General features: G+C 37.4%; 1 protein-coding gene across 6 annotated transcripts in view; it reads left to right on the top strand.

The window, feature by feature from the left end:
- LOC100658257 (24-hydroxycholesterol 7-alpha-hydroxylase) overlaps positions 1 to 24,964 on the top strand; it is a 104,656-nt gene that overhangs the window by 30,419 nt on the left and 49,273 nt on the right. For 5 of the 6 annotated variants that reach the window (XR_010322281.1, XR_010322282.1, XM_023545222.2 and 2 more), the window contains exons 6-7: positions 3,538 to 3,648; positions 9,127 to 9,217. Coding sequence is in view for 4 of the 6 variants with exons in the window: in XM_023545222.2 (XP_023400990.1) it covers positions 3,538 to 3,648; positions 9,127 to 9,217 (202 nt within the window). In the remaining 2 variants the exon portion in view is untranslated. The remainder of the gene's footprint in view (positions 1 to 3,537; positions 3,649 to 9,126; positions 9,218 to 24,964) is intronic. The other variant, XM_003404156.4, reaches the window with a different exon arrangement.

The raw sequence follows: 24,964 nt of genomic DNA, 5'->3' as shown, positions 1-24,964 counted from the left end.
ACGATTAAATAATTGCTATTTGTAAAGCACTTAGTGCCTGGTACGTTCGTTTGTAGTTGAGTTGATGCGTATGAGAGTTGAACTGTGCCTCAAAGGGTTTTCAGTGGCTTATTTTTAGAAGTAGATCACCAATCCTGTCTTTCGAGGTGCCTCTAACTAGGCTCCAACTTCCAACCTTTTGATTAGCAGCTGGGTGTGTTCACCAGTTGCACCCCCCAGGGGCCACTCCTGGTGCACAGAAAGGACTGTATTTAAGAGTTTGTTACCATTGGCACTACCATTTAAAGAAACAGTTCAAACCTTTTAGTATTTAACAACAATATCCACAGTTTTTGTTTGTGTTTAGGTATGTAGCAAGCGTGGTTACAAACAACTCTGCTTAACACTGGAGAGGAGGATAATCTTAGAAAAGGAATAAATGTGTATGAATATTTAGGCATCTCCCTCCTGAATGCCCCCTTCATTGGCAAACTATGTCTCAGTTAATGTTTCTGTTTTACAAGCTGAGGCCAACAAACACACATTTTTATTTGCAGTTATTTTTCACGATTTAGAGGCAAGGCCACGTGTGTATAAAAAATGCCTCCAGACAGATCTGTAATTTAGGGACGTAGTAAACAGGATTTGTAGCACCCCAGCTAAAATTCCATTCTGACGCTACTTCAAGAAGAGTCTATTTTTCTTACTGTGAAGAAATGAGGCATTTTTTAATCATAGTCATGCTAACTCCTACACGAATGAAGACAGAATTTGAACTTACTGAAGCGAGTCCAACATTTCAGACTTTGAAAAAGAATCCAGCTTGAGCATTCATGAGCAGTTTAACTTAATTTTTGTATTGCTTCTCTGTTTTTCCCTAGCAGTGTTCACACTGAGCTTATGGTTTTATACCCACACTTTTTTTTAAAAAAATGGGCTAAGAAAATGAAAGATTATTTTGTCTTCTACTGAATAAGTAGATTTCAATGGCCTAGTTAAGCAGAAGGCTGGGTAGAAGTTTTTGGTTTTCCTTTTTTTTTTTTTTTAATATTCTGTACATATAAAAAAAATATGATTTCTCACATATTATTTTAGATATACTGTGTATTAAACCAGTATTTTCATTTCAGGAATCCCTGGTGGCTGCTAACCAAAAGGTTGGCAGTTCGAATCCACCAGGTGCTCCTTAGAAACCCCTGTGGGGCAGCTCTCCTCTGTCCTGTAGGGTTGCTGTGTGTTGGAATTGACTCGACGGCGTGTTTTTATTTTATTTTCATTTCAAAGTTTTACTGCTCCACAGAATAGCATATAAAAGGAATGAAATGTATCTATAGGATTTTCAGAGATGTAAGTGTAGGCTTTATAGCTTTGTGCTACAACAACATATATTGCAATTAGATAGAAACCCCCTGTAAGTGGAATTTATACTTAAAAACTATTTTCAATCCTACTAATCCAGTATTATAAGAACAATAACAGTAAGACATAAGCTTATCTCTGTGCCAAGGAGTACCAGGGTGGGCACAAATGATTAAGTGCTCAACTACTAACCAGAAGGTTGGCAGTTTGAATCCTCCCAGAGGCACCTCAGAAGGAAGTCCTAGCGATCTGCTTCTACCCTGCGCATATGGGGTCACCCTGACTTGGAATTGACTCAGTGGCAGCTGGTAATACTCTGTGCCAGGTGTAGTGTTACACATTTTATAAATGCACCATCTCATTTATTTTTCACAACAACTTTACTAATTAGAAAACTGGGAACTATTAGAAAGCTGGGAATTAGAGTGGTAAAATCGCTTTTGTAAAATTGCGTGTCTTGGTAAGAGCAACACTCTTAATCATGTATTTTCTTTGGTAATAGTAGTTATTTTCTGTGTCATCACATCTTAAAACTGTTGTATTGTGCAGTGCAGTTCTCTTAATCCCTAATACATGAGAGTTATGGATTGTGTCTCTAAGTGGGAGGTACAGCATAGTGGCTAAGAATGTGGGCTCTGAAGCCAGGCTCAAAGCGTTTGGATCCCAGTTCAACCACCTACAAGCTATGTGTCCCTGGCAAAGTTATCTAAATTTATTGTGCTTCAGTTTCCTCATATGTGAAATGATGAAGATAATGTTTACTTCTTGGAGTTGGGGTGAGGATTGAAATGAGTTAAATACTTGTCAGACTCTTAAAACAGTTTACAAGTGGTAAATGAGCTATCATTATTTCTATCACCTAATCCTAAATTGAGGGCAGTGGTGGTTTAGTGGTAAGATCCTCACCTTCCATGAGGGAAACCCAGGTTTGATTCCTGCCAGTGCACATCATATGCAGCCACCACCTTTCTGTCAGCAGCGGATTGCGTGTTGCTATGATGCTGAACAGACAGGTTTCAGTGGGGCCTCCAGACTAAGACAGACTAGGAAGAGAGGCGTGACCATCTATTTCTGAAAATCAGCCAGTGGAAACCCCGTGGATCACAATGGTCTGATCTGTAACTGATCATGGGGATGGTACAGTGTTTCGTTCTGTTGTTCATGGAGTCCCCATGAGTTGGGGCCTACTCCTTGGCAGCTCATAATGATAAACCTGAATTATTTAAGAATAAAAGTACAGAAGTAATTTAATGAATGTTATAGTATCTGAATTTCTTCCCCATAATGGGGAGAGACCACTGGCAAAGGCCAATCTGAGGAACTCACCCCATGAAGAAAATGGTATCATGAAGTTTGTGGGGTGACCTGGGAGCAACCACAGTAGACGGCCTTGGAAGGCGGCCTGCTCTGAGCTGCTACTGTTCAAGTTAAATGTCAGTTTGTATTTTAATATACTGGCTTGGCAGTTCTTTCGCCCATGTTGTATAGGCTGAAAACCTGCGTGGCGGGTAGGGGTAGGGTTTTTTCTTGAATGTTGCAAGGATCTGTGTTTCTGTGTTGCTTGCATTTTCCTAAGAGCAGAAGTTTATTAGTAGTCTCTGAGGGTGCAAATGGTTAATGTGCTTGGCTGCCAACTGAAAGGTTGGAGATTCAAGTCTCCCCAGAGGCACCTTGGAAGAAAGGACTGGTGGTCTACCTCTAAAAAATCAGCCATTGAAAACCCTACGGAGCACAATTCTACTCTGACACACATGGGGTCTCCATGAGTCAGAATCTACTTGACACCATGGCAACTGGTGGTAGAAGTTTTTTTTTTTTTAAGGTAATAACATTTATCAAAACAGTATGTACTAGGTCCTGTTTTAAGTCATTTAACTCTCACAACAATCCTGTGAAGTAGGTATCATATGACCATTTCATAGATGAGAAACTAAGGCACAGAGAGGTTAAAGTAACTTGTCTAAGGTCACACAGCTCTCAAATTGCTGAGCCGGGATTTGAACCAAGGCAGTAAGCTGCAGAGTCTCCTAATTTCAGTACTACCGGTAAGTACGTACATCCTTTAGCATGCTTTGAGCACCAAATCCAGGAATGGCAAGAATAGTACCTTTTGAATGAAAGAAAAATGCATAGTCTGTTGTTCGTTAACGTGACTCTTGGCCACCAAGCTGTGGTTTGACAATATTTCTTTCTTTTAAGCAGACAGTGATGCAGGCTGTGCTGGATGTTATCAAGATGGAAACAAATGAGCAAGATGGTTCCAATCATGCGCTCTTACTACTCTGGGCTTCTCTGTCCAATGCTGTTCCCGTAAGTGTATCAGAAAATCAAGGGTTATATTTTAGTCTACTAAACTTTTATTTTTTCCCTTCATTTTTCTTTCTTTCTTTTTTCCTTCTTTTTCCCAGCCCTTTCCCTTCTTATTATGGGGAGAAAAAGACTACAATGGATTTGGTTGTTAGATAGGAAAACAAAACTGAATGCCTAATGAAATCTGATAAGGTCACAAAGGAAGCAAAGCTGAGACCTGAAGCTAATTCTGTCCTCTACCAGATAGTGTGTAAGGGGCCAAGGGAAAGGCTTACTCTTTGGGTCAAGAAGTGACAGCATCTGCTTGTGGAGTCCTTTCTGTAAGTTAGGCAACGTGCTTAGTGTCAGCACTGCAAAGATAAATAAGGCCTGGCTCCAACCTTTTGCTGGGGAGAGAGTAGGAAAAAGGAGAGTTTCAGATAGAACTGGGCTTAAATCTAGATACCCCTAGCCACGGCTACAGCACCTCCTTAACTCTCTGATCCTCCATTTCCTTATCGGTACAATGGGAGGATTTGCGTAAAACTCCCAGCATGATCTTAGGACTTGGGTACTCAATCAGTGGTAACTTATTTCTCTACAAGGTTGTTGTGAGGGTTCAGTGAGATAAGTCTCACTGGCACCCAGTGACTACTGGTTCTTTGTCTTTCCTGTACCCACTCTGTCTGTGTGCCATTCCCGTTTGCATTCCTTGGCATCTTGGGTCCCAGTAAGCTTCCCTGTGAATGAGCATTCATGAGCAGTTTAACTTAATTTCTCTATTGCTTCTCTGTTTTTCTCTAGCAGTGTTTACCCTGAGCTCATGTTTTTATACCCACACTTTTTTTTTAAATGGGCAAAGAAGAAAATGAAAGATTCTTTTGTCTTTTACTGGATCATTAGATTTCAATGGCCTGGTTAAGCAGAAGGCTGGGTAGAAGTTTTTGGGTTTTTTTTTTTTTTAAATATTCTATACACATATCACTTAATAAATGTAAACAGTGTGATTTCTCCTGTATTATTTTATATATACTGTATATTTAACCAGTATTTTCATTTCAGAGTTTTACCGCTCCACAGAATAGCATATCAAAAGAATGAAATATACACCTATAGGATTTTCACAATAATTCTAAAGAGAGCAGAGACTTTTTAGCTGTTCCTTTAAAAAAAAAACAAAACAAAAAACCCATTGCCATCAAGTCAATTCCAACTCATAGCGACCCTATAAGACAGAGTAGAACTGCCTCGTAGGGTTTCCAAGGAGCGCCTTTTGGATTCAAACTGCTGACTGTTTGGTTAGCAGCTGTAGCTCTTAACTATGCCACCAGGGTTTCCTTTTCAAAGCAGTCGTTAACTAGATTAAAGCTAAGAGATTTGTCTGTCACTTCATGTCCAGTGCACACTGGTTTCCTGGGTCACTAGGCTCTCACATTAGCCTAAGCTACTACTTACGAGAAGGTAAAGAGAAATCTTTTTTTATATATCTGTTATTTATGAAATAAACCCAAAGCAAACCAAATCCACTGCCATTGAGTCAATTCTGACTCATAGCAACGCTATAGAACAGAGTGGAACTGCCCCATAGGATTTCCAAGGAGCAGCTGGTGGATTCGAACTGCTGACCTCTTGGTTAGCAGCTGAGCTCTTAACCACTGCATCACTAGGGCTCCATCTATGAAATAGAAACACTCATAACTCATTTCTAATGCTAACTATGGTTAATGTTAACTGCGGTTATTTCTCTCCCTTTCTCTTGCAATAAAGAGAAATAGGGGAGAAGTTTTGTGTATCATTTTTCCTTTCCCTTATGAAGGTCTAGGTTGTTAAAGGCTTTCTAAGCACTGATACTCTAATTTCCCTTGGTGTATTGTAAAACTTATTGGGTAAAGAGTAGAGAGAGAAATTTTGGCCTCTGTGCTCAAATATGGGTCAGTCAGTTGAATGTATGTATTTCATCCGGCATGGGCAAGTAAAAATAGTCTTATCTTTTCCCCATCTTTATGTACCTCTAATATTATTCTCTAACTTTTCCTCAGTTTTTTTTTTGGAAACAGATTAAGCTATAGCAAAATTAAAAGGCAGCTAACAAAACAACTCTGAAAGCAACAAAAAAACAGTCACTTCTGTCAGAGGATTAATTTTTAAAATCTCATTAGAAAGATTCCCCAGAAGAAATCTATACAAAGCTCTGTTGATCTAACACAGGGGAAGTCAGTCCTTTGGATTTTGTTGCTGGTGCCGGTCTGAAAGGATTTAAATCATTCATTTCAGAAAGGAGGTATCTGATGACTAGCAAAAGTTCCAACTTGCTGACTCTTGTTCGCACTTTCAGAGAGGCAGCCTGGTGTGTAAGCAGATACCCTGGAAAAGCTTTAGAGTCAGGTCCAAAGTCACATGCCATGCTGTGTGACAGTGTGCCAATTGTTTAGCCTTTCTGAGCCCCAGTGCCCTCATCTATAAAATGGGATTAATGCTATCTATTTATATCTCATAGGATAGTTGTGAGGATTATATGGCAAAGAAATGGAAAGTGGCTCATAGTACTTGGCACAAAGTAGGTGCTCAATAAATGTTAGTTTTCTTTCCTTATAAAAATTACTGCCCTGCTTGCAATCAATCATTGCTTTAGTGGCCCATCAATAATGAACATATACTGTACTGGCTCGGAAATACTTGACCACTCAAAGGCTGCAGGGTGGGCGTGGCCATTGCTGTCTGGGCTTCTGTGGCCTCCTGTCCCTCCTGGGAGGGCCACTGAAGGTTCTTCCAGAGGTGTAGGTGGTGGGACCTGTCTTTTTGTCGTGCCCATGTCATATCCTTATCTTCTGTTTCCTACTTTGTCCTCCGAACTCCATGGGAACTCAGAGCTCAGGCCTCAGATGGCTTGGTACCAGGTCACTAGGAAGCTCCATTATGCGCTAGGTGTCTTTTGTTGGACTGGCCCAAGATATTAACTATAATTTATGAAATTTTTTCTATGGAGAAAAAGTCTTCCAAGTTCCAAGAAATTCTAGACTGTCAAATGGACTATTTAGAACATTTCTCCAAATGCAATCTTAATATTGATATTTTACCTTTTCCAGCTGCTTCTCCTCTGAAGTTCTTCCTAAACACTCTGTCAGTAATAACCTTTACCCCCAACCTTACCACATGTCACCCCTAGCTCCCCACAGCATTTATTGTCTGCACTTCTCCTTTGACCCTTCCACTTCTCTTGTATGTTTAGCTATTTTTTTCTCCTGTGTGTACCTCATCTACCCTAGACTTGAAAGTTCTTTGGGCAAGAATTATGTCTTAGAGATATTTGTGTTTGTGATGATTGGTAGAAGACTATCTGGCATATAATAGGGACTCCATAAATATTTGTTAAATCATTTTTGAATGGATGAATAAATGATGCTGGAGAACATAGTCGGTTGATCTTCCCTTAAGGCAGAGGGGTGAGAACTTTGCTCCTTTTCCCTCCTTACCTTTTTTCTTACCTCTCTGAAACAATGGAAAGACATGTGGTTGCGGCCTCTGTGGTTCACTGAGCCAGGCAGTCCTTTTCCTTTTTGCCCAGCCCTGACCATGGACTTGACCTCTTTGACAAAGTATTAATCGGTACTGTTAGAGCAGTTTTGAGCTCCTTTCCCAAATGTGGGTACACAAAGCCTTCAGGGCCACTTATTCATGTAGATAAACTTCCTACTGATTATTCTGTCTTTTCTTTCTTTTTTTAGAGAACCTTGCTTTTTTTTTTTTAAGTAGAAAATAACATTGGTTTTTAGAAGATAAATCTGTTAAGAGGCATTAAAAATGATAACTAACACCACTGTACAGCCATTTGTAGTTGAGTTCCTTACGTTTGTCATAAAAATAAGTCTTACCCAGTTTTAGTGAATCTCTAAAGCTCTGATTAAGTACATAAAATTCTGAATCACTTGTATAACTGAAAATCTATATGCTATCACAGAGATATTTCCCCAGCCTGAACTCTGACTCTTTAAATAAGATGAATTGTGAATAGAGTGGTTATTAATTAAATCAAATAACTACATTCCCATCTATAGATAACAGTAGAAAGGGCCTGAGTGGGGAGGCAGGAGAAGAGAGCATGTAACATCAGCTCTCTAAAGATTCGTTTCATCTGTAAAAATGAACTAGGTGATCTCTTGGGTCTTCCCAGAGTCTCTGGGTTGTAAAGGCCTTAGTTTTGCCTTTAACCTTGCTTATGTAAACAGTACCATATTCTTGCAATATCAATTTAATGTCATAAGGGGTGGGGGGGGCAATGAGCAGTATTTAATTTGGGTATTTCCTTTCAGACAACTGCTCTTCCTCTTTTGACCACAGAGGGGAGTACTGGAGTTATTTAAAGTTACATCATATTGGAAATTAACTCCACGGCACTGGGCATGGGCAATGTTGGCTAACAAAAGCAGCAGAAAGATTTAAGTTACACAAGGTATCTTCTGAGTTATTTAGGACTGAATTTCCTAGATTAAACTGCTTTCACAATAAATTTTTTTAGAAAAAGTGGAAGGGAAACCCAAGATTCTTTTAGTGATTTTATACTGGTTTCCTTTATAGTGTAAATAGAAACAAACAACCAAACAAAAATATTGGAAGTTAATTTTTAATGTGTATAGCAGTATATTTTTATAATACCACGAAGAAGAAATAGATGAAAAAATTTTGTTTGGACAAGAGAGGGCCTGCAAGTATGTTAGGTTCAAGAACATCCAGGCCTAAAATGACCCTATTTTGATACTGAGTGCTGTCATAATTTAATTTATGAGATTTTAAGTATAGGATAGTTTCTTGGGCTGATTTAAAGTGACCGTGTTTCATTTGCAGTATACATGATTTTCTAATTCATTTGTATTTTAAAGAAATTAAATCTTAGAAAATGTTTTTGTCTTAAATTAGGGCTCTAAGTGTCATTATTCGTTGTGTCTGAATTTTAGTGCATACCTATGTAATATTTTATTGCTCATTAGTAAAAAATTCCACTCTTTAGTAAAAGATAGGAGCTTAACCTATGTAAACAATATAGTTTAACTGCAGTGACAGAATAAAACTATGAATTTGACCTCCTAGTGATAAATAACATCTTTCTCACTTACAAAATTTAATTGTTTTCGAAGATACCCTTTAGTAACATGCTTTTCAAATTAATCTAAACATTTTCTGTGTTTCTTTTAAATCCCTGTGGCTAGTACTAAATATAGAAGTTCCTGGGTGGCAAAATGGTTAAGGACTTGACTATTAACCAAAAAGTTGGCGGTTCAACCCAGCCCAGAGGTGGAACTGGAGCATGACCTGGTGATCTACTCCTGAAAGGTCACAGCCTTGAAAACCCTATGGAGCACAGCTCTGCTCTGACACAGGCTCTACAGGATTGCCAAGAGTCGGAATTGACTAGGGGGCAATTAGTTAGCTGGTTAATGCTAAATATGCGTTTGTTCACTTTCAAAGCAGTTCATATTTTGACATACGTTTTCTCTTTTCAAGGTTACATTTTGGACATTTGCATTTGTTCTTTCTCATCCCAGGATCCACAAGACTATTATGGAAGACATAGCCTCTGTGTTTGGCTCAGCAGGTATTAATTCAGAATGAGATTATGTAACTGAAGACACATCTAATAATGTTTGCCTGTCACTTTTAGCTAAGCTAAATGCCCATAATTTTATAGATATTTAATGTAATTCACAGTTTAACATAATTTGTTATGTGTTGCAACCAGGTAGAATGCTAGAATTTAATAACTGTCAAGGGTTCTAGAAGTCCAACTCCCTTATTTCCAAAGCCTAAGTTTACATACTTATCCAGGTTTTTTCCTTCAAATTCTTTGGCCCCCTCACCTCAATTGAGCTGAAAATCCAGTCTCTTATCTGAAACTCAGGAGTAAATGTGTTTTGGAATTCAGAGTTTTCCAGATTTCACACAAGTAATAGTGTAGGTATTCCATAGCACTCCCAATGGGATGTGGAATTCGGGTAAGATTTTGCCACCAAAAGAATTAGAAAACAAACTTACACTTGCTTGAGATTTGCGGGTTTAGGAATTGTAGGTAGAATTGTGGTCTTGCACTTTTTAGGTCATATGTAGGCTCTCCATTTGTAATCTTTCTCAAAAGCAGAAATGAGCACTAATAGAGAGGGCTCAACTACTTTTTTATTCATCATGATTTGGACTGATTGGGGAGTAGAATTTTTTTCAAACCTTAGTATATCACATAATGTACTCTGTTACAAAAACAATAATAAATAACTTGGTTTGTGTCTCAGTTTCTTAGTGCTGCTGTAACGGAAATACGACAACTGGGTGGCTTTAAAGAACAAAAATTTATTTTCCAACAGTTTAGGAAGCCAGAAGTCCAAATTCAGGGCACTGGCTCTGGGGGAAGGCTTCTCTCCATTGCCTCTGGGGGGAGGTCCTTGGAAACTTTTCCCTTGCTCTTAGGGATCCTTCAGTCAGCTTGAATGTCATCTCCGCAGATAGGTCTTTTAGGATTACCCTATCCAAAGATGCTTTCCTTAATTCTGCCCTTAGTGATTTTCTAACTTACCTTGTTCTCTATGTCCCTTATAGGAATTATTTTTTATTTATTAGGGTATTTATTTATATCTTACTCTCCCCCACTGGAATATAACTCCTCCAACAGCAAGAACTACAGCTGTCTTGGTTACTGTAGTATCCCCAGCTGCCTGAAGCCTAAAAATTACTCAACACAGATTTTCTGAAACAGTTTAATGAACAAATGTAATAGTATGTGGATAGCTTTAAGAGGTGAATGTCTTGGCTAAGCCTTCATCTGCAGCTCCGTCACCGTTTATATCAAATTGAGGGTCTTATGTGAAAAAAAAAAATTGTAATAATTTTCTACACTTGATTTTTGAGTTAGCAGAACCCTCATCTGATTCGGTATCTGATCAGCACTTTGAGACAGTGAGCAATTTCAAGCCCAAGAATTCATATGAATATTAATGAATGTTAACATTGCTTTAGGGTTTTGAACTCTGTAAAGCATTTTCTTGCTTATGATTTTATTTTGTTCCTTGCTCTTAGGAGAAACATACATTATCAAGTCATTAATGATCTTACAAAGAATATTTTGCCTTGTTACCTCGTTTGGGGGTAAAAGTCTTAGAAATTAGTTATTTTATTGTAACCTTTAATTTATAAACCAAAAACATTATTTCAGTTGCCCATTATAACCTCATAATATAGTGCAGGCTCTGGGGTCAGATTGCTTGGTTCAAATCCAGTCTCAGACGTTTACTAAATAGTATATCTTTACTCAAGGAACACTGGTGGTGCAATGGTTAAGTGCTTAGCTGATAACCTAAAGATTGCTAGTTCCAGCCCACCCAGAGGCTCCATGGGAGATCCACTCCTGTAAAGATTATAGCCTAGAAAACTCTATGGGGCAGTTCTACCCTGTCACATGGGGTTGCTATGAGTCAAAATTGACTCGACAGCACCTAACAACAACATCTTTACCCAAGTTACCAACTTCTTTATACCTGTTTCCTCTTTGGGGAAGTGGCAAAATAATATCCATTTCATGGAGTTATTAGGAAAGTATAGCAAATATAAATTGGATAACACAGTGCCTGACAAATTGTTACTGGTTTATAAATCTTGCTGTGACCAAAACTGATACAACTACAGGTGTTTTGTAATCTTCCTATAAACATTTCAACTTTGAGTTTTCTACTTACAAGTATTATTCAGTGTTGTTTTTTGAAATAACATAGTTTTCTTCAGTGTAAATAGCAGTAAATGGTTATCTTCATATCAATTGGCTGAACTTTTGAAGGGATTCAAATGCAAGAGAAATATAGCATGTGGCTCTTTATGTTTAATATTGCCCAGGGGATAGAAAGAATAGCAGCAATAATAACTAACAATCAGATGGTACTTGCTAAGTGCCAGGGCCTGTTCTAAGTGCTTTGCCTAGTGACTTACTTAATCCTAGAATTATCCCTACTAAGTGTTACTATTTTCCCCATTTTACACATGAGAAAAATGAGGTACACAGCAATTAAGTAACATCCCCAAGACCACACAGCTATTAAGTTGTAGAGCTGTGATTTGAACCCAGCCTGTCTAGATGAAGAGTTTATAATACAAATTAGCAAATCTTGTTAATTTTACTCAGAATTCCTGAATTATTATACTTAACCCTAATTTTCTCTTCATTCTATCCCAAGCTGCTTTCATGTGAAGCTTCCTTAAGCACTGCTCTGGTTATGCTGCATGTGAAAATATTCCTGGAATAATGTTCACACTTCTGAGCCTGGTGGTCACAGTCTTGATGGTGTGATCCAACCCTGCTTTGCGTACAGGGTCACAGTCTAGCCAGGGTGGATCTTTGAATACCCTCTAAAAACCCTCTTCATTTTCCATTCCCTAGGTGTTACATTTATAACAGTAAATGTGATTTAATTTTTAACCTTTATAAGATTTTTCATATCAATAAACTCAGATTAGAAAAAAATTCTATACCATGCATCTCAATTTTTGGCTCAGAAAATATGATTGCTATATTTGTAACCCAACTGTTTTCCAAAATTATATGGTGTGACTGTCAGGATAATAAAATTCGCCCGAAGAAAACAATGGGGACTGATAATGAACACCATAACCAAAGGTCTGATTTGTAGTTTATGTGCATAGCCATCTTTACTTGTTGTGTACCTGTGCCTTCTTCTGACCAAGGCCACCTGGGCCTGTGGATCTCAATCTTTCTGATTGCCTCTAAGACCTTGTTTCATTAGTCACCAAGCTCTTGGCACATTCAACTTCTCTTTCTTCAGCTGGCTTTTCCCCCTTAATCCATCAGATCCTGTCCCTCCATTTCAGCAACATCCAGCAGCCTAGTGTCTCATAAAATCCAAAGCCTTCACATCACCTAGGAAACCGTTCGTGATCTGACCACTGTTCTCTGCAGCCTCATCTCTGCCACCTTCTACCTTCTTTATTTCACCCCAGCCATATTCATTCATTCAACAAATATTTATTGAGCACCTATTATGTGCCAGCAACTTTTTTAGTAGGCTGATATATACGAACAAAACAAAAATTACTTCTCTCTTGGTATTTACATTCTGGTAGAGGAGACAATAGTAAACTAATGAATAAATTCTAAAAATATTAGAAGGTGATAAATGCTATGAAAAAAAAGAAAACATAGAACAGAACAGGGAGGATTGGGAGTGCCAGGAGTGGGAACAAGTGGTAGTATTGGATAGATGCATCAGAGTAAGCCTTGTTGGCAAGGTGAGATTTGAGGAAGGCCCTGGTGGTGGTTAGGAGTCAGCTAAGCAGGTATCTCGAGGAAGAGCTCAATGGGGTCAGGGACTGTGGGTGTGGCCTCACAGGGTTCTCAGAATTCTCTGAGTTTACCATCATTAGTGATATTTCTTTGGATATTTCTATTGTCCATTTTTCCGGAGGAGAATGAGTACATTTTTAATAAACAGGAAATAATGTGATTTACAGTATTTAGAGAGAATATCTGCAGAGGAGAAGATGTTATGGCCTCCATCCTGACTGAGTCTTTTTTCATCTTGGCAATCGTATGTCTAGACCTTTCTAGTTTCCATCACCACAAGAACCTGGGAAGTTCATTGCTTTCAGACGTCCCTTTTCACCTGACTTTCTGCCTCCTATGATCTTTCAAATGTGAGAAGTCCATTACACATTGACAGCATAAAATCTTAGGTGCCCAGAGCTGGATTTTGTCACTGTCTACTTTTTTTCTGTACGTTGATCACTCTGGTTACTCCTGCTATAATTTATCAGCAAGGTTTCTTAGAGGCAAGCAAAAGCAAACTCTAGCTGCTTTAGTTAAAAGCAAACAAACAAATTTATTAAAAGTTTATTAGGTAGTTTTCACAGAACTAGGAGGGCTGTACAACCAGGCTTGGTAGGTGTGTAGCCAGGAATAATGCTCCAAATCAGGCCATAGACCTGTCTGGCAAGGACAACATTCCAGTAATGCCAAGCACATTGTGACCATTGGCACAAGACGCTGAGTGACACTGTGTCCCCAGAAACTTCATCGTGCAAAAACTGAGGTTGCTGCCAGGAAAAATTTTCAGTCCCCATTTCTTCACATCACTGACTCTCCATTCAAAGTCTAGAGCTGGTGTATCTGATTGGCAAAGTCTTATTTTTCTTATTTTTATAGTCATGTCCTAGCCTCAAGGGAGACAAAGAAAGCAAGAATCTGACATTTTCTGCTTCCAAAATGAGAGGCAAACTTGTGTTGTAAGATAGAGTTCAGATGTTGTAAAGCCAAAAATATCACTGGAAAAATAGTGTGTGTGTATGTAAACAATATAATATATTTGTGTATATATATGAGTACGTATAAAAATAAAATGTATTTATAGTGACATAACTATATAAAAACCCACTGCTGTCAAGTCGATTCCGACTCGTAGTGACCCTATAGAACAGTGTAGAACTGCCCCATAGAGTTTCCAGGGAGCACCTGGTGGATTCAAACTGCCAACCTTTTGGTTAGCAGTTGTAGCACTCAACCACTACACCACTGGGGTTCCCATAACTGTATATATTTCATAAATACATACATTTAAAATATATGTGTGTATGTATATACATATATCTCTCTCTGTTCCTAGGTGAGGTAACCCCCTTGCTTACTGACTCCATGAAAGCAGACCAAGTAAAGTCACCTCATCTTTCTCATGAAACTTCAAACTTGCATGAACTTTGACAATTTAAAAAAATACAATAATTATCTGAAACACTTGTGCACTAGCCCAAGCTAAGTGCTCATCCCCTTTATTCTATTTACTTTAAATTCTATATACTGATAGTTCAGTCGAACTTTGTTTCATATCGTTTGATAAGAGGGGGCTTTGCCTAAATTTTTCTTCTCCTGCAGTAGGGTTTTTTCTATCTCGGTATAGTGAACATTGCTGTATCCACAGAACTGAAGGAGAAAAAAATTAAGTTATTTATCTTTATACTTTAACTTTAAACTACATATCACATTTTTTAAATTTTATTTATTTAAATATTTACATTTCAATTTATTTAAGTAGAATTCCATTAACCTAGCATTATGGTTTTACTTTCCATTTTCTTTTAGTTAAAATATAGGAGTATGTATTCTTACGGTTTTTTTTTTTAAAGCTTCTTTGTACTTTGTTTTTTTGCGTTAATGAAAGTCACACTGGGTTATAAAAGACTAATCAACATAGCATAAGTACTCATATTACTGGGAAACTGATCTGAGCAATCCCACGCATGGGTCCTATTTAGATTGTGTTGTAAAGCAATTTTCTTTTCTAATTCAGGACTCCCACCCTGAGAATCTGCCCAGCAAAAGAGGCCCATTCTGTCTTAAAAATAAAAACATATAAAAGTTCTCTGGAATTTTTTAGCCAGTTTTGCTGTTTGCATTTATCCCTTTACATTTATTCATTGTAATGCAGGGTAGCTTATACAGCGTACTTTTTTGCCATTCAGCGTTAGCTGTGTGCTTATTTAAAGAAGAAATAAATAACCATTTTTCTGTTAATTTATAAAGAGCCAGGTTAATTAATAAAAATATACTGACATAGAAATAAACTTATCATACATAAAAGTCCTGATTTTTGTATCGTAAGAGGCACATTACAGAATTTTCAGTGGATTAGAGAGCCAGGAGTATCCCGAGTTTCAATTTTGTCAGTCAATAAGTGTGTAACTTAAAATAAGACAATTTACGCAGAGCTAATCAGTAATGTTTTGGTAGCACTGTGTTCTTATTTAGCAGCAATCCTGACTGAGTACATAACACTGTGGGATGACCAGGTGCTGTTACGTAGAAACATTGACTAAGATGGCTGCACTCACCATACACTGAGAAAAGACGAGCAGAGTGATAAATGAAGTTCGGATCCTATTGTGGTGTTTCAGGCAAAGTCCACGTTGTCCGCATTATTTTGATTAGTTCTTCAGCTTTACTTCATTGCATTTAAACATTTTCATTTATTATTTAAACCTCATACATAGTCATCACTTACCTGTGTTATAAATTGTATGCAACTTCTCTCTACTCGGATGCCTTACCAACCAATAACAACATTCCTGGAGACTCTGTCATGGCATATCACAGACCTGAATCCCTCCACCTAACTGAAGAAGCTGAATTGCATTATGCCTCTGCAGCCTGCCAGGGCTCAATGGCTGATACCCACACTTGAGTTTGTGATAGATTTTTGGCCGTTTGTGCCACACATTGCCCAAAATATTGCCAGTAGGGAAAAGTTGCCCAGTAGTAAAGCCAAGGGTACCCCAGTGCAATTATGAACACAGTTAAGTTATTTGACTAAAAAAAAATAATAATAATTCTCTCCATGCCACTGGTAGCCTGACATTATGAATTACTATGGAGATTTTAGAGGCTATGGCATATCATATAGGAAATCTCTTACAAAGCCTGGTTTTCCTTTGCTAGCTTGGCTTTTAAAATCCTAGAATGGACCCAGGAAAGCATTAAATTATTCCAGATCTTCTTACAAAACTAATTCTCCTCTATCAAGGCCGTGTGTAGATTACCTAGAAAGGTGTTTATAAATATAGGAAATTTCATCTGAAACTATTCATTTCCACCCCAAATATATAATTTCATTATATTATAAGTTTTCCCTTGGCCTGAAACACCAAGACGCTGCTATTTGGGAATTCATAAATTGTTACTTTCCAATCCACTCACTCAGCTTTAGAGACCAGGGTGAGGCTTGGAATGAGGCTTACATGGGTGATATCGGGGCCAGGAGCGATTCCCCAGGAGGCTGTGTGTTTTCCACCATTTTCTGCCTTTAACACCTAGAATGGATCTCGTGGCACTCTTAAGTCAGGAAATTTTGTGTGATGTCACTTTCTCCTTCTCATTTCCTAGCTTCAGCAGTCTGAAAGAGATACTTCTGATGGCTACTGATTATCTGATATCCCTGTTCAAATTTACGAGCTTGGAGATAGTCCTACTCCAGCGCCTCTTGTTTTATTAAGCCTTTCGCTATCTCACTTAGTGCTGCACAGTTAATCTGCCTTATTCATTTCCTACATTTTTCATTCAGACACAGTTCTTTTTTCAGAGTTTTCTGTTTATGAATTGTTCAGGCATTTGGATAATCCTTTTTCCACTTAGAAACTACTGAGGTAAAAAGTCTTAAAATCATTGTTTCCAGAGAACACAATCCAAAAAACTCAGAACCAGTGTAGACTTTATATATAAGGGGTGTTTCTAGACCAAAATGTATTTTACACTTTATTATCTACCCATTGTTGTCTTGTTTAGTCATGTTTCTGTCCTCTTTATTATAAATTGGACCAGTATTTTTTTCCTTGAAAGAAGCTTCATAATTATGAAGCAGGCTGCATTTTATCTTCCAATAAATGGAGAAGCCGATAACCTCTTTTTCATATATGAAAGAAATATTTCTGAAAATAACATGAGGTATTAGTTTTTCAGAAGAGAATCTCATATGGTTGAGTTGGTAGAGTGGCATTCAACTTTTCATGAAATGATAGGATTTTTTTATATGTGCACGCATGAGTGGGGGAAGGGGTGGGGACAGTTAGTCTGCTGATTCCTAACTCCTTATCTTCCATCTCTTGTAATAACCTGTTCTGAGCAATGTTGCAGTTCTTGGTATCCCTCTCAGTCCACTGCTGACATTACCTCTTTTGTATTGAGTCTGTTGTTATGAATGTCAGAGTGAAGCAGCTGAGCAGAGTCCACTTCCAAAAGGTTTTTGCTTATAGCTTTTCAGTAGGTATGTGCTTCTTTTATCATAAAATTTTACCTTAAACCCTTCAGATGTCAAAAAGCCCTGTGTAACCCTACAAAAGTCAGAAGAACCAGAGTGGGAAACTCAGAACTGACTGAGGTGTTAGGAAGAAGCTGGTGGCTAGAGGGGAGGCTACAAGGAGATGTGGCTTGCCAGGCTCCGGCTAGCATCCCTAAAACTCCCCAATGCCCGCACACGCAGTCTCCACCCACAATTTCTAGGTTTATCCATTGCTTTCCCTCACCCCCACTGTGCTGTCCACCACAAGTACTTTAAGCTGCTTTGTAAGCCTTCCTTCACATTTTACATCTGTTCTTCCTATTCGCTTAACTTCTGTTTCTCTTGCACAAATAAATTGAGTTGGGGAAGGGAGAATATGGAGGAAACACTAATATTTTATGGAAGTGCATTAAGGGGAAAAAGAAAAAAAACCTAAAGAAAGAAACATACCATGTTCCTGGATGGGAAGACTTAATATCACTAAATGTCAACTCTTTTCAAATTAATGTATACTTAGGTAGCTAATTATAATCAGAAATCTAGTGAGGGTTTTCTTTTTAAATTAACTAATTAAAATATATATGCAGAAGAATAACTAAAAATTATTAAAAAGTATTAAAAATATAAATTAGTACAACCAGATTTGCCCTATTAGATCTTAAAACTTATTAAAAACTGCTATAACAAAAAAATACACAATTGCCACAGGAATAGACAATTTAAAAGGAAAACAACATAGAGAGCTCCAAAAGAGACTCAAGTATATATGGAACCTTAGTGTATAATAAAGGTAGTATTTCAGTTTGTAGGGGAAGAGATAGTTTATTGAATAACTTTGGAAAAATATGCCATCTACCTGAATGTAAATAAAATTAGATTTTCATCACTAAAAAACATAAATTCTAAGTGTATTCAATGTCTACAGCTAAAAAGTAAACTGATAAATATTAGAAGAAATTTTAGAGAAATATTTGTATAACCTCTGTGGAGGCAGTGTTCTTAAGAAGACATAAAAGCAAAAAAAAAAAAAAAGGGACAGATCTGACTTATAAAATATAAAATATTTAAAACTCTAGTATTGCAAAAGCACAATAAATGAAGTCAAAAGACAATGGATAGACTGGGAAATGATATTTGCAACACATATGACAAATAAAAAATTACAATCCCCCAACTATTACATTGGACTATTAATTTGCCACATATTTATATAAAAAATAGTCAAATATCAGCAGTTTCATATGGTTCCACATAATACAATGAGCTCCTAGAAAGTGATAAGCAAAAGAGAACAGACTAGATAGAAGGCTTGGCAGATGATATTAATAAGCAATTTCCAGAAGGGAAATGCAAAAGAACAACAATAATTAAAAAAAAAAAAAAAACACTGTGTAAAACGCTCACTCATATAATGGACAAGAAAATGCAAGTTAAAATAATAAAGAGATACGGTTTTATCGGATTAGAATGTGAATTACTGTAACCTTTTAGGATTGACAGACTATTAAAATTTGAAACCTGTATGTACTGTGAGCCAGCAATCCCAACCTTGACTATATATATATCCTGCAGAAATAAAATTATCTGCATTTAAGGATTTACACGTGCGTGCATGTGTGTGTGTGTGTGTGTGTGTGCTTGTGTTAGCACTTCTGTGTGTTTATTGCAGCATTTTTTGCATTAGCACAAAACTAGAAACAGCCTAAATATTCCTCAGCAGAGGAATGGTTGACCAAATTATGGTAATCCACAACACAGAACATTCCATAGATATGAAAAAAAGAATGAGTTAGATTAATATGCATTAATTTGGAAAAATGTACAGGTTATTTTATTTAGGGCAGAAAGCAAGCTCCAAGGTAAAGTGTGTAGTATGATTTCGTTTATGTCAAAAAAGAAAGAAAACAGGAAAAGGGAGGAAAAGTTGGGAATCCGCCATTTTTCAATATTCTTCACTCCCTCCCCACCTTGTGGTAAAAAAACATTTTTTCCCCACCTTACCCAGCTTAAATTCCACGAACTCTTATTGTAATCCTGCCCTCGTATAACTCTCAGCTCCTTGCACCTCTCTCAGTTTTTCTTACTTTCTGAATACAGCTAGAGAAAAACACAAGCATGCTCCCTGACAGGTGGCACTTTAAATTCACGACTGTTAACTTCAGGGGGGCTGTCAGAGCTGGTGGGCCACCGTGCTTCATAACTCTAGTTCGTCATTTACTCTTCTAGTTGACTATTTCACACCTTCTTTCTCCTCAAACCCATGCCTCCTGCTGTAGTGAATATTCTCAGCTTTCTCACTAAGAAAACTGAAATAATCAGAAGACAACTTGTCCAGGCTGCCACACACGGCTGCTGTGTACCTGCCCACGTCTCCACCTTCATACCCTGTTCGCAGGACTGAAGATGAGCCTCTGTCAAGCCAACCCCTCTTGATTTCATTCCTTCTTGTCTTCCCAGTGATATCCTTCCACCAGATTTCCCTCTCTCTTCTGCATCATCAAGCTTCCCCTCTCTATAGGATCACATCCATCAACTTGTAATGAAAAAAAAAATCCTCTTGACATCATCTGTTCTTCCAGCTACTGCTCCAATTCACTGTTTTCCTTTACAGCAAAATTCCTTGAGCTTCTGTACTCACTCTCCCCATGCCTCCCCTTCTCTGCTCACCACCCTCCAGTGGCTTTTCCTCTCACTCAGAGGAAAAGCCAAAGACTTTATGGTGGCCCACAAGGCCTGTACAATTTGGCCTCCCATTACTTCTCTGATCTTTTCTCCCACTTCTCTTCCCACACTCATGCTATTCCAGATACACTCAGCTCCTTGGGACTCCTTGTTGTTCTCTGAACATGGCAAGCAGGCTCCTACCACAGGCCTTTTAATTTGTTCCTTGTTCCTCAAACACTTTTCCTCCAATAGCCTCACCGCTTATTTCCTCCATCCTTTTATTTCCTGACCACGTACCATCTTATCAGTGAAGCTTCCTCTGACTGTCCTTTAAAATTGTATTAACCTCCTCCAACCACTACCACTTTCTATTTTCCCTCTTTGCTTTATATTTATCTATTATGTTTATAATTTCCTGACATAGTATGTGGTATACCTAATTATATGACTTTTGCCGCCTCTCCCACACATACGCACTAAAATCTAAGTTCCATGAGAATAGGAATTTTTGTCTCTTTTGTTCACTGGTGCATCATTAGTGGCAAGAATGATGCCCTGCTTTTAGTAAAAAAAAAAAGTCCTTAAAAATTAGTAAATGAATGAATTCATTCAAATATATGTTTGAATAAGTTTTACAAGAAAAGTGTAGAAGACTTCATAGCAAATTGTTAACAATAATTATGTATAGAGGTTGGATTGGAGTAGAAGGGATGAGATTATTATAGTTTGTTACTTATATAATTAATAAACAAATAGAAAGTTCTAACGAAAAGATTAGTTTGAGAACAAAGACATAGTATGTCATGGCCTCACCTAATTTCTAAATGGATTTCACAGCCCTCTAATTGGTTGGAACTGGGATTAAAAATCATTGTCTTAGATCAGTTCTGGCCTGCCATTTATCGTGGGAATGAATCCACTTACATGCCTGAAATTTCTTTTCTCTCTCCATAGTTGTCAGGCTCAGAAGTGTATAGATGCTTCTGGAGAGAAGTCTGCATTCTCTTATTTATTTACGTTTCTGTCAGTAACAAGCAGAATTCACAATCTTTCAAAGCTAAAAAAAAAAATTGTAAAAAAAAAAGTCATATTTCTTCACTGTTCATGTTCCTGAGGCAGACGTTTCCCAACTATTAAAATTTGCAATGAATTAATATTCTAGCAACTTAACAGTCGGTGGAGAGACTCATGAAGAATTATAGGGAATAGCAGTAAACTAAAAGGCTTTTAACTTCATAGGGTACCATTTACTTCATAACCTTTCATCTACTCTCATTCTCTCTCCCTTGAATTTTATGTAAATTGGACTTAATATCTGTCTTATAGATATTTTTTCTCACAGAACATATGCAATAATGACGGAGGTTAATGCTTTGTAGAAAAACAAAAACTAAGTATTTAGGAGGTTGCATAGAATATTGAACTTTAAATTGAATTTTTGAAGGGTCTTTCAGCACAGTAAGTTCACCATAGGCTTGAAATGAAAACACAAGCCTTATGTTTTCAAAAAGGCTGGCAATACCTTATCTTTTGTGTTCAGTGTCCTCACCTTGGGAACTTCGAGGGCAGATCTCCTTCTATCTTTGCTTTCTTCACATTCCAGAGGTTTTGGTGAGGTGACTGAATGAAACAAGAGGATAAAACTAACCTTTAAGGATCCATTCCACTCATTAATTAATTACTTTTGTTAGGAAAAATCGTTATTTACTCTCTAATTATTTTAAGTGTCCAATATTCCCATTTTTTGTCTTCAGATGCCATAAATCCAGTCACTCCCACTACATATGGAAGGATCTGAGTGTTCTCCGAGAGGGAGAGGGAAAAGGGAAAGAGGTAGGGAAGAGAGCAAGAGGGGAGCAAGAAGGACTAGAAGATTAGGAAGTAGTCTTCCTAAAAAAAAAAAAATTTTTTTTTTTTTTTTTTTAGGGTAATTTTTAAAATAACTCTCCTACACAAAGCAAACCCTTGTTTTACTGGTCAGGCCCCACTCCTCCATGACCCTCTCTGTCACTCCCTCTGTTCTTAAAAGCAAAGCAGCTTCTCGCTTTCTTGACATACACTCTTGAAACATCTTTATTCCTTTCACATCTGCTCTGTAAGTTCATTTAAACCTGATTTTTCCTGTATAAAGACATGCAGTTGTAGTGTCCCCTGCGTCCCAGTTGATACTGGAGTCAGGTCTTGTGGCTCATAATACCTAGGGAAGGCCCAGCCTAAAATATAATGGGCTGAATTAGGAAAACATGTATCTATTATGCTGAATAATCAAGTCCCTCCTAACTGTCCCTTGCTTAACCAACTTGGCTCCAAGACTTTGTTTCCTCATTAATTTTATCATTTCTTTTCTTCTTATCACTTCTACTCTTTCTCAATTCCTGATATGCCCCCTGTTCTAGGCATCTCTCTCACTATGCGTTGGTCCTCAGGAGTGGAGGGAAACAAATCTTTGGAGGGGGAAAAGACCATCAGAGTCTTTATACAAAATTAAAAGTTAATTTTCTTCTCTAATATTGAAAGATTAGTTTCATAATATTTCTTTTCAAAGTTAAAAAAAAAATAACTGTAGAAAGGGTTTTTTTTTCTTTTCTTTTTTGGAGAGATAATTCAATGAACCAATCTTCATCTCGCTAAAACTTTCCAGAAATCTATTACCATTGTATTCTCATTACCTATAAATTACTCGTCATGGGGTCACTTGACATATAAAACCTATTGTAAATGGCATTATCTACTTCAAGACATTTTATCCACTCTTAATCATCTCTCTGTGAGATATGCTAACCTCCTATTTCTGAAAACATCCATGTCCTACATATGAGAAAATATTCCTGAAAAAAATACACATAATTTTTAAAGGAACTTTGGGCATTACTAATTGTATTCAAGTTTTAAAAAATCCCTGAAATGAAGTGGGCACAGTGGTTTATTTTCTGAAACACTCTGAAGTCTTTATTTACCGTTTTGCTCTAGCTTTGTTTTTGTTCTCTAACCACCGATTTTCTTCAGAAGCTTATCCTGAGGCCTCTGGCTGAGAAAATCAACCAGAAATCTAAATGGTTTCTTGCCCTTATTCTCTGACAGCAATTGATGTCATAGCTCCGTTATTTTGGGGGAGAAGTCGTAAACACACTATGTATTTTTTTTCAAGCTATAACATAATTTCCTAAATGGCAGTCTGAAGCAAACACTAATTTTTATTACTTGATTTTACTGTCGATAGAAATTATTATAAAAAATTGGAAGGTAGATTTCTTATTCAGATTTTGGTAGGAATCGTTGCTTAAGTTTATCATGCCAGTTTCTTTGTTTCCCTTGTAATTTCATCCCAGGTTTATTCTCCTTAGTGTGTACTGTGACCTTTTATACACACCTTAACTTTGAATATTTTAGACAAGCCCTTCTAGGACTATGAAAAGACAGCCTCTGTGAAGAAAAGCTTATCTCATAGCATGGGAGAGCAAACAGAACTGAGACGCCATAATTTTTAAAAGTAAAGAAAGAGCTGGTAGAATGTGTAAGGATTGTACTCTTCCAATTTTAGCATGGTTTTATTATTTTTCTTCATCTTTGTGTGTGTCTTCTGGTAGTATACACACCTGCCTGTCATTTTTGAGGGAGCACAGGGCCTTCCTCCATATTCAATCTTACTTCCCAACTCTGGAGCCCTGGTGGTGTAGCGGTTAAGCACTATGGCTGCTAACTAAAAGGTCGGCAGTTCAAATCCACCAGTTGCTCCTTGGAAACCCTCTGGGGCAGTTTTACTCAGTCCTGTAGGGTCGTCTATGAGTTGGAATTGACTCGATGGCAACGGGTTTGGTTTTTTTGGTTTTCCAACCCCACCTTTTATCTGTCTCCTCAGAATTATGTCTGAATAACTCAGCAAATGTCTACCATGTCCCTCTTTTTTTTAAAATAGTAGTTCTCTTGTTTTCTGTCAAAACATGGATTATTTCCCCAAAGTTATTAGTTAAAATCTTTATGTAATGTTACTCGGGACTATAGAAACAGAATTTTAAAATTTTTATCTGTTCATTTCTGTGTGTGTGTGTGTGTCTAAAGGGGGGGAAGGATTGAAATCTTAAGGAACAGTGGAGTCATCTCTTAAAGAAGAAACTTTCTTTAGTGACTTCAGTTGTATTGTTCCTTTTTTAAGTCAAAGAAATCAGATTTTTATGATTCAGTTTTGGAATTTAAGTTACTTTTCCTTCTGCCTGGGCAACTCCTTCTCCTAGGCTTAGCTGTAATTTTAGCCTCAGAAAGAGGGGATGAACTTCAGTGGCACTTTAATTCTCTCTTATGAAATTTATAGTTGTTTACACCCAGATATTATTGTGTGCCCTTATGTCCAGCCTCCTTTAGGGCAGCCACTGTGTCTGTCTCATTTCTCCTGTTAGGGGGCGCAGAGTGGCACAGTAGCAAGTGTGAGGCCTTTAGATACAGACAGATAGGTTTGAAGCCTCCTTTGACACTTTCAAGCTTGTATCCTCGGGCATCTTAACCTCTCGATTAGCTGACAGGTAGTTACAAAGAATAAACAAACTGATCTAAAGTATTTGCTACATTATATGGTCCATACATTGGTTATTATTCTCTTTCTATCTCTTACAGCACCTGTGCTTGGATTAGCACATAATAGATGTATAGTAAATACACACTGAGTAAATACATGAATGAAAGAATGGAATTTCAATCTACTGTATATCCTTAACAAATATAATTTCTGGCTACTATATTATAACCTGCTTGTCATCTATGCATGGAACCTCAAAACTATATATAATATTTTAGATACTTTTTTTGTTATTTCTGAATACAAGAATCATCCTTTCTTTTTATTTTGTTTCAAGAATCCTAAGATTAGGTTT

The sequence above is a fragment of the Loxodonta africana genome, chromosome 1 (genome assembly GCF_030014295.1).
Source record: "Loxodonta africana isolate mLoxAfr1 chromosome 1, mLoxAfr1.hap2, whole genome shotgun sequence".
NCBI lineage: Eukaryota > Metazoa > Chordata > Mammalia > Proboscidea > Elephantidae > Loxodonta > Loxodonta africana.
The sequence above is the reverse complement of the archived record's forward strand: the minus strand, read 5'-3'. Positions and strand labels throughout refer to the sequence as shown.